Below are 9905 nucleotides of genomic sequence, written 5' to 3' on the forward strand. Positions count from 1 at the left end.
GAGTGTGTGTATGAGCATGTGTGTGTGAGTGTGTGTGTATGTGAGTGTGTTTGAATGAGTGTGTGTGTATGAGCATGTGTGTGTGAGTGTGTGTGTGAATGTGTGAGTGTGTGTGAGTGTGTGTATGAGCATGTGTGTGTGAGTGTGTGTGTATGTGAGTGTGTTTGAGTGAGTGTGTGTGTATGTAAGTGAGTGTGTGTATTTCTACACCCCTATTTGTAAGCCCTAAAGAGTGGTTGATGCCCCTAGAGAGGAGCCCCACATCTGACTGGGAGTTAGGCCCACCGATAAAGAGTGGGCTTCCTTAGAGACTTACCAGACCTGACCAGCAAAGCCACAGGGGGTTGGAGGGAGGCTTTCTTTCTGCTCTACCGCAGTGGAGGACAACACTTTGTGGGCCTGAGAATGACAGTCCTCTTAGCAGCCCCCACCCCAGCTGTTCCTATCCTCCCAAGAGCCCTCCCACCTTCTCCCAAGTGGAGCCAGCTGTTGTCACCAAAGCCACCTGCCTCTTCCCTGGCCTGTGAGTCTCCAGTTCCAGAGGCCTCCAGAAAGTGAGGCAGCTTGCAGAAGGAGGGAAAGCAAGACAGCCGCTAAAATTAAATGGATTGTCTGCAAACGTGTTTTTAATTAAAATTGTGATTCATTTTCATGGGAGAAGAGGCCCCTTAAGAACAATTGTGCTCCCTAAGTGGCAGGCGCCAAGCTTAGTTGCTTCACTCAGAGCCAAAGAGGGAAGGGAGGTGACCTGGAGAGGCAGGGGTGGGGGTACTTTCCCTTCTGGGGTGAAGAAAGCAAAGTGGGAAGTGGGGGGAGCTGGGAAGAAAGCTTCCCGGCCTCTACTGCAGTGGGACCAAGCTTGTTGGGGACCAAAAGCTGGGATTCTGTGTTTTCTTTTGTTCCATAAGATTGTGCCACCTTCTCCCTCCTTTTCTTATCCCAGGAGGTCCCCAGCCACCAGCTTTGACAGAGAAGACAGAGCCACCTACAGTCTTGGCTTCGGGGCAGCCAGGGTAGGGGAGAGATGGAATCTAGGAGAGAGAGGGAGAGGGAGAGAGGGAGGGGAATAGGAAGGAAGAGAGGAGAGAGGGAGGGGGAGAGAAAGGGAAGGAGGGAAGGAGGGAAGGAGGGAGGGAGGGAGGAAGGGAGGGAAGGAGGGAGGACAGAGAAGTCGGTGTGAGACCGACTTTGAAAAGCAAAAAAGTGAACTCTGTGTGGGCTGCTGCTCTGACGTCAGCAGAACCCAGAGCCCGAGACATCCGCCCCGCACACACCCGGTCCTCCCCAGCATTTCAAGGAACTGCTGTACACACTGACACCCCTCCCTGTCTTGGATTCTTCCCCTGGGGAGTGCAAGCATAGCCTACGAATTGGGGTTCAGGGGCTGCCATGCAACGACCGGCTGGAAACTGATCTTTGCACCAGCAATACCGACTTGTGGGGATGCCACCCTGTGGACCCTCCGTTGTGTCCACTGCTTGAGTTTTTGAGGTGGTCATGTCCACTGCCAGCATCTTCCGGGACCACTCCAACCATCCCCAAGTCCAGACCAAGGCCTCCGTCATGGGCCACAGTCTCCGTCTTATGAGCGGGAGGAAGAGTCCCTCGCCCACACACACCCAGGGATTGATATCTAGTTCGTATTTTTTCGCTTTCAAGGTTTCTGTTTAAGGGCCAAGAGATTTCTAAGTCAAAAGAAATTAATTAAAATCCTGCTTGTCCGGGACGGCGGGTTTGTACAAAATCCCAATGTTAAAGCAGCTGGAAAACGCTAGAAACACGGAGAGCGTTAGACAGAAACTTGTGCAGGACAGAAAGACTGAGAAATCTATATTTCGGACAAAGAAGGCAAGATCAAAAAGGACTCAGGACCAGAGGCAGGTCACTTAGGGACAAAATGCCGCCCCACCCCCACCTCTGCCCCGCAAAGTTCTTTGGCCAGAGTGTCAGTGGTGTGCGGGCCCCCTCCTCCCTGCTCTTCCGGGATGGGACTCGCATCCTAACCCTGAGACTCATCATTTGCTGGACCTTCTCTTTTTCTGTGCGTGTGTGCGTGCGTGTATGTGTGTGTGGTTTTTTTTATCTTTCAAATATAGGACAAAAATACACTTAATCATCATAGATATATATTTTTCACTCTCACCACATAAATACAAAAACATCCAAAGAGCCAAGACATCCAGAACACAGTTAGTAGCCAGGATTCAGTGACACCTACCCGCGTTTGAATCGTTCGTTATTTTCTTCACTATTTACCTAAGAGCGAAAGAGAGAAAAAGAGAGAGAAAGGAACAAAAAGGAAAAAAAAGTGAAACAAGAAAAGAAATGGGAAAAAGAAAAGGGAAAAACCTTCGCATGTAAATAATTTACAATAAAGTTACTAATTTTCCTTTAACGTTTTGCGCTTGTTTCAGATGGGTGAATACATTCTCGACACTGAGGCACCTCGCGCTGTGAGCCTGTGGTTTTGGTTAAAATGCAGTGGAGGTGGCTCTGGGGGCTGGGGTTGTGGTTAGGGCTGAGGCTGCGCCCACGTGGTGGTGGTAAGGGTTCTCACTCTGAATGACACCCTGGGGTTGAGGAGGAAGAGGTGTCTGGTGTGCCATGCAGGGAACCACTGGCAGCCAGGAACTAGAACTGGTGAAGGCCACACCGCCGGACACCCCAACCTGTCCTTCGGAAGGCAAGGGCTAGGAAATCCGGGAGCTTCCTGCATCATGAAAAGCATTTGTAGGTAGAGTACAGAAGCCGAAGCAGCAGGTGTTGGGGTGTTGATTTACTTCCAACCCCAGCCCTTCTGCTGTAATTTCGTTTCTGGTGGACTGCCACCAGGCACCGCGCTCTCATGGGAGGAACAGGAAGCTATGGGTCAGGGCTCTGAAGCACCCCCCCCCAAAATAAGATCCTGAATCTTGCTTTGAATCTTCTAGGCATCACTGGCCTTTCCTCTTTAAGTTCCTAGCTAAAGTCACAGCACTCTGGATTTTAATTTTGAACTGCCCCGTGGTGCGGTCTCTAGCCCGAATTTCTTATACTTTGCAAACTCAACTATTTATGAGTGTTTAAAAATAGGTAACACTTCATCTGGTGTTATGTAACAATTACCCTTGTTTTATTGCTGTTATATCAAATTTATTACCTCCTTTGCCTAGCAAGACATTTGATTTATCGTTTCTCGGGGTCGAGGAGATAGCGATTAGAGCTTCCTTAAAAGGAAAAAAACCTCATCAACTCTTCGGACAAGAGTTTGCACCAATTATCCTGAGGTCTAAAAACCCGGGCCAGGAACTCCCAAAAGCCTTGGTTTCTTTGACAAGAGGGGATAGGCCCTTTTTTTGGGGGAGGGGGGTCTAAAGAAACCAAGAAGCGTTCTCAGTCCCTGATGGCCTGCGAACATACTTCATCTTGCAAAAACTCATAGGAGCAGTGCGCAGCGTCCCTTATCCAGAGCAGGGGCGGGGGGGGGGGGAGCGCTGACTTAGGCTCTGTCTGTTCCTTCCCTGGCTGGCAAGGCTGGGGGAACCAGGTTGCTAATTCGGGTATTTCGCCCCAATTCTTTGGATCATTCCTGGTTTCAGAAGGAAGCTGGGGTTGGAGGGAGGAAGGAAAAGTAGAGAGAACAAAAACAGCTCAGTTGGGATGAAATCAGTAGCCTGTGGGGAGGGGGAGCCGGGTGAGCAGTCAGAGGCCTAGTGGGGGCCAGGAAGGCCAGCACAGGAGCACTGGGCGCCTAATGCGCGTGTGAGTCCATAAATACCACCACAATAGATGTTATAAATATAAATACAGGGTAACACTTAACATCAGTCCAGCGCTTTTTTCTCGGCCCCTTCTTTATTGTTGGTCCGGGAGTAAGGCTCGAAGGCCGAGGAGCTCAGGTACCGGGCAGAAAGTTCTTGCAAATTCCCAGCTAGCGAACCAGCCATCGTCAACGGGGCGGAGGACAGGCGGCTGGCAACAGAGCCTAGAAGCGACGGCACCGGCAGGCTGAAGAGACCGTGGCTGGCAGCGGGTGCTCCCGCGTGCAGTCCCCCCGGCCCTGCAGGCCCTGGGCCGGGAGCGCCGCCCACGGCTGGCGGGTGCTGAGACGCAGCGCCTGCGGGGCCCGGGGCAGTAGCGGCGGCGGCGGCCGAGCCCGCCGCAGCGCCAGCACTCAGAGCTGGGAGACTGGGCCCGCGCAAAGCCGAGCCGAGAGCGCTGGTGGCACAGGGCGGCAGCAGGGCAGGCAAGCCGGGCGGCGACAGCAGGCGACCCTGTTCCAACAGCCGCAGCACACTGCACGTGGCAGCGGTCTCTGACACCACGGAGCGCAGCTCGGAGTCCTTGCCCTGGTCCTTCTTCTGCTTGGTTCGCCGATTCTGGAACCAGACCTTCACCTGAGCGTAGATATGCAGCAGGAAACGTGGAAGAGAGCAGCAGGAAAGAGCAGAGTCAAAGGCAGCAGGGGTTTTTTGGGGGGGAGGGGTTGGGGGTACCTGGGTTATTGGGACCCTCCCCTAACCCCAGCCCTAGCCGCAGCCCCACCCCACGGCAGAGGATCAAGGCTCCAAAGCTGCTAGCGGAGCAAGAGCCACCACGAGGGGGACACTGTTCCACTGGGCTAAGCTTCCGGGTCACGCAAGCAGGCCTAGGTCAGAGAGGGTCACAAAAGCAAAGAAATGAACTGTCCGTCCACCACACTAACAAGGAAGGAAGACAGATATTTCACTGTGCTGCTGCGATACTCTCGGAGGTGTTTTGTGTTCACAAACCGGTGAATCAGCACAGCTTGAAATCCTAAGGCCTGGGAAGGTTGTGCAGGAAGCAGAGGTGGCTGGGAACACTGTTTTTCAGCCTTTCTAGATCCAGGTCGATAGACCAATGAGTTCAAATTTGGCCACAGAAAATCTATCTGTGCCTTTTAGAGACTCTCAGGGGTTGTTTCTTGCTTGTTAGGCCAAAGACTGACCACCAACCAGCCTTAGAGAGAGAAGGTGGGTGGAAGCAGGGTGGACTTCATAGGCCAAGCTTTCTCCACCTTAATGATACTCTTATAACTACCACTTCCTCTGTACTCTATTGAGGACTTTGGAGTCATGGAGACTTAGAAGCCTGATGTAGACTAAATACATGCCAATGCCCGGTTCCCCTTCCATCTCTTCTGACCTAGAATAGAGGGCAGCGGCTATATTGGAAAAATAAATAAACATCCTATTTAGATTTTTGCAAGCTAAAGGGGATTAACACAGACAGTAAAACACGTTACTATGCCGTCTCAAACTCAGATTTTCCCCACCTATCCTATCTTCGGTTCTCAGTATTCAGCCAGGATTTTAGGCCTAAAATGCTCTCCACTTGCTTCAGGGCTGGGCATAGGAAAAGAGACCAGAGAGAGAGAGCTGAGGAACTGTTGGTACACTCTGGTCAACCCCCAAACAGCCCACACAGGGAAAATCCTCTCAGCCTTGTCGTGTAAAGCTCATGACTCTTGAGGTCAGTTCCAGAGCAGCATGGGACTTTAAGGCAAGGAGAGAATCTTAGCAATGTGCAGTGCTGGCTCCCAAGTCACCAGCCCCACTGAGGATCCTACACTCTGTCTGTCATCACAGAGGACAGTACCTCTGAGGTTCCCAGAGTGATGCTCAGGGCTGCCTTTTTAAAGGAATAGGGGCTGCCATATTTGCAAAGGCCGGTCTTAGAGAGCTGGCACCGCTTTCTAATCCTTCTTCTTGCAGAACTGGTGTGTTGGGTAATCCTAAAAGTCCCCAAACGGGATGTTACTGGGAATATATTCCCAGTATATATTCAAGATGGTATATATTCAAACGGTGGCGCTCGGGAGAGGGTCCGATCAGCTTTTTGATAAATCAGAATTCATCCAAAAATTCTAAAGACTGAGAGCCAATAAGAATTCCAAAAGGACAGAATATGGGGTCCCCTGGGCCAAGTCAAGGTGTGCGGAAATTAGACCATGGAGGACTTGCGGATGAGGAAAGGAAGTGACAGTTTTAAAAAGAGGAGAAAGTCTCAGATTCATCCTGTCCACCCAACTCCTCCATGTCCCTGGGAGGTTCGATCCAAAGCAAGGTAAACAGTGAGGAAAGGCAGGCTGGGGTGCTGGGAAGAGGAAGCCTGATGCTGTGAGCATCCCGGCAGGTGGGTACCTGGGTCTCGGAAAGATTGAGCTGCCGAGCCAGCTCGGTTCTCTCCCGGCCCACCACATATTGGCAACGCTGGAACTCCATCTCCAGCCGGTAGAGCTGCTCCGCCGTGAAGGACGTGCGTGTCCTCTTGGGCCTGTCCAGGTCCAAGCCCTTGGGCAGGATGATTTCTCGGATAGACCCCTTGGCATCTAGGGAAGGGTACATGTCAGCCACCAGAACCCTCCAATTTTCTCCTCCTCTTTGCCCCAGCAAGCTAGGGACAAGTCTCCAGTAGGGTGCGGCGGGTGTAGGGGTGGCCGCAGCCGTGAAGCTGAGCCCCTGTGGCTGTATGGAGACCAAAGGGGCTAACTTCATAGCATTAAATGGAAGAGTAACCAGACTTTGTCTTGGCAGAAGACCCCAAATACTGAAGGGGGGAAACTGAGTTCTAAATAGGTGGATGTTCCTTCTGGCCCAGGGGGCCTCTGCTGCGTGATCCGAGTCCCCAGTAGCCCAGAGGGGGCCGTAACTGATCACCCCAACCCCAGCATGGCCCCAGACTGCTGAGCAGCCTGCACTTCTGCGATCCCCACCCCCACCCAGGGTCTCTGGCCCGCTCCTACCCAGGCGGCAGCAGGAGGAGGGACCGAAAACCCGCTTGCGGGGCCTGGCTATCTGCTGGGCTGTCGGCTGGCGGGGGCGGCGCCGGCTGAAGGCGGCCTCGGCGCCGCTACTGCCCGGGAGGAGCGCACGCCGCTCCTTGAGCAAGAAGGCGGCATTCGCAGCCCCGCGACCCAGCTCGGCGGGTCTTCTAGGCGGCCTCGGCCAGGCCGGGAGCTCAGCGCCAGGGCCCTCAGCCCAGTCTGCCAACTGGCTGGGCGCTATCCTGCCGGCGAAGGCTGCGCTTCTACGCCCAGGGTTCTTTTGGGTGCGCTCTGCCTTTCAGGGCTCAGAAGCCCGGAGGCGCCTACCCGGGTAGGTCCTTATCCCGGAGGACGCGTTCACGTCCCCCTGAGGACTGGGGTCCAAAACCCAGCTTGGTGGCCTGCCCACTCCTCGCAGCGCCTGGGTTCCTCTCCGTAGCTGGGCTGGCGGGGCCCCTCAGGGCTGCTAGGGCAGAGGCCCCAGGAGAATGCGTTCAGGGGAGCCCCAGGCTCGGGTCCCCTGCGGCCGGCCAGACCCGAGAAAGAAGACCAGCAACAACTTTCTCCCAAGTCCTCGCCAGCCCTGGGCGGTAGCACGCAGCTGCGGCAAGGGAATCACCCCAAAAGAACGCGCCCCAAAGCCCTGCCCATCCCTACCTCGGACTAGGATCCGGCGACAGTAATCCGGGTCTGCGGAGGAATTGGATTTACTTTTGTTACAATCTTCCGAAGCGCCAGACGCCGAAAAGGCGCCCTGCGGCTCCTTGAGGAAGGCGGCCGGAAGGCTCCCCTCGGCGCCCTTGATCTCCCGGCTCTCCTTGTGCGCGGTCTTCGAGACCCTGGCGGCCTCCGTGTCCGAGTGGCACCGGACGTCCATTTTGTCTGGTTTCCCGAACATAGGCAAAACAACACAGAAAAGAAGAAAAGGGGGGAAGGGGAGGGAAAAAAAGAGGCAGAAGGGGACAAAACCCCTACAACGCAGCCCCTAAGCTCCTTCGCCCGCGAGAATGAATGTCCCCGCGGGGTGGCTTCGGCGGCCGCGGAGGGTCAGCGGCGACAGGAGAGTGGCGCGCTCGCAGAGAGGCGGCTGGTCTGGTCCAGGATCCCGGTGGAGCAGTGGCGAGGCCGCCTCGTCAGCGTCCGCGTCCTCTGAGCACGTCCAGTGTCCCCCAGGCTGGCGATCAGGTAGCGAACAGCGCAACTCCAAAACGCGGCGGCTCCGCCTGTTACTGAGACGGCCGAGTTGTGGTTGTCCGACACCCGGGGGGACGCACACTCGCTGTTGCAATTGATTACGGGTAATTTCGCAGCCCCCACGTTTCAGTTACCTCATGAATACACTAAATTGTTTGGATAATATATCAGATCGTAATGGATGGTTTCTGTCCTTGTCCCCAATCAAGTAGGGGTTTAGCCAGTGAATAAACGGAAATGATTGGTCTTGCTTTCGGGAAACACAATCAAAGACCCACACTTCCAGAAAAACTTTTGACAAGATTCATCCTGAATTGTTAGCACCATTAGCAGGCATTATTAACTTTCTCTTTGCCTTTGACCTTCCTGCTCACATACTGGCTAAAGGGGGTTTCCTCCAGGCTCTCCATATAGAGCTGAATGGGGGGGGAGGGTACCCCTCAGTTCTTGTCGCTGAAGAAAGCAATTGCCTCTGGGTGGGGAGGGAAGGGGGAGGAGAAAAGTTTCCCCCTAAAGTCTCCCACACACACACACTCCAAAAAAGCCAAGCTTTCTCCCCAAGCGACTCCTTAACACACCTCGATGCTGACAGCCATCTTAAACTGCCGCCCCTCTTCCTGGAGCCTCAGTTGGATTTTTTTTCATGCCTGCACCTCCAGCAGCCCAGAGGCAGCCCATTCAAAGGGCAGCTTTGTACTCGGAGTCCAGCAGGAAAGGGGGGGAGGTGGAGAGAGAGAGAGAGAGAGAGAGAGAGAGAGAGAGAGAGAGAGAGAGAGAGAGAGAGAGAGAGAGAGAGAATCTCAACTGTGAGATCTGCTTCAAAAAAAAAAGTTTCCCCCAGCTATTTCATTGTCTTGCTACAATGTCTTTGAGAAAAGCAACAGCCAGTAATCCAATAACAGCATTGATTAGGCCACAATGATTCAATTCAAGCGCATGGCCTTGTGCAAGGAGCTTGCTCCAGCCCTTCTCGTCACCTTGCCGGGGCAGAAGCCCTCTCCACGCCGCTCTCCCCATTCATTCCTTTATGGGAAATGCGGAGCAAAAGGAGTGAAAGATGGCAATTATCTAATTGGACTATTAAGAAACAGTCCTCTGAGTGCGGCGGTCTGGCGTGGCTCCTGGGCGGGGGAAGGGCCGTATTCCCGGCCCTCATTCACAAAGAGTGCTGGGGCCGCGGAGGAAAGGGGGTTTTAAAAAGGGAGTGGGGTGGGGGGAGAGGAGAGGAGAGGTGGGAGGTTTGGCTGAGAATTTTTCCACACAATTCCAAGAATGGGGAGGAGGCGGGCGGGGGAGGGGCGGGGGTCTTGGAGAGAAGGTGGGAGGCAGGGAGTGAGTGGGGAGGGCAGCGAGTGTGTGTGGCGGCCTCCGAGGGGCTCCGAGCCCGCCCCACCGCCCGGCTGTCACCTCCAGGCCACAGCAGCGGTCCCTCCGGACTGTTGAACGTGGAGGGGGCGGGCCGAACCGGGAAACCGCTCTCCTCCCTGTGCAACCTCCGGCCGCTTAGGGGTAACCGCGCTTGATCGGTTCCAAGGCAGACCTCGGACTTTGAGTATATGACTGGGAATACTCAGGGTGCTTGTGTTGAATGGTGTCCACTGAGGGGGAATATCCCAGGAGGCAGACTGAGAGCCCAAAGATACCTCTGTGAAGAAAACCCTCAGGCCGGACACCTCCCGGGCGACCCGGTGGCAACTGCCAGCGACGTTCTCTGTCGCTGCCCAGCTGGGAGGAACACAAGGAAGCGGAGAGAAAAAAGGGTCCCTCCTCCGCGATCCAGTCCTCTGTAACTTCCCCGCTTCTTGGCCCCAATGACCACGTCGGTGAAGAAGGACTCCTGATGCCTCGGATGCTCCTGATTGAGCGCTTTATTTGCTTGCTGAGCTCGGCCGGCCCGGCTGGGAGCAGTGCTCAGAGTGCGGATCCTGAATCCCAGCCCAAAGAC

At 54.5% G+C, this 9905-nt stretch overlaps 1 protein-coding gene across 1 annotated transcript; it reads right to left on the reverse strand.

Annotated features, from left to right (window-relative positions):
• Nucleotides 1–3609: 3609 nt before the first annotated feature.
• Vax1 (ventral anterior homeobox 1) lies at nt 3610–7664 on the reverse strand. Its single transcript, XM_075975130.1, has 3 exons — nt 7424–7664; nt 6144–6331; nt 3610–4376 (listed from the first exon to the last, which is right to left on the reverse strand). Exons 1-3 carry the CDS (start codon nt 7662–7664, stop codon nt 3804–3806), a joined length of 1002 nt encoding a protein of 333 aa, XP_075831245.1. The 3' UTR covers nt 3610–3803.
• Between the last annotated feature and the right edge of the window lie 2241 nt (nt 7665–9905).

The sequence above is a fragment of the Microtus pennsylvanicus genome, chromosome 5, assembly GCF_037038515.1.
Source record: "Microtus pennsylvanicus isolate mMicPen1 chromosome 5, mMicPen1.hap1, whole genome shotgun sequence".
In the NCBI taxonomy this organism is placed as follows: Eukaryota; Metazoa; Chordata; class Mammalia; order Rodentia; family Cricetidae; genus Microtus; species Microtus pennsylvanicus.

What these genes read in the sequence shown, in the direction of transcription:
- Vax1 (XM_075975130.1), bottom strand. Translation starts at nt 7,664, where the DNA reads ATGTTCGGGAAACCAGACAAAATGGACGTCCGGTGCCACTCGGACACG. An exon ending in TCGCCGGATCCTAGTCCGAG is followed by an intron (nt 6,332 to 7,423) that starts GTAGGGATGGGC and finishes ACCCTTCCCTAG; the next exon opens with ATGCCAAGGGGTCTATCCGA. An exon ending in TCAATCTTTCCGAGACCCAG is followed by an intron (nt 4,377 to 6,143) that starts GTACCCACCTGC and finishes ATCTACGCTCAG; the next exon opens with GTGAAGGTCTGGTTCCAGAA.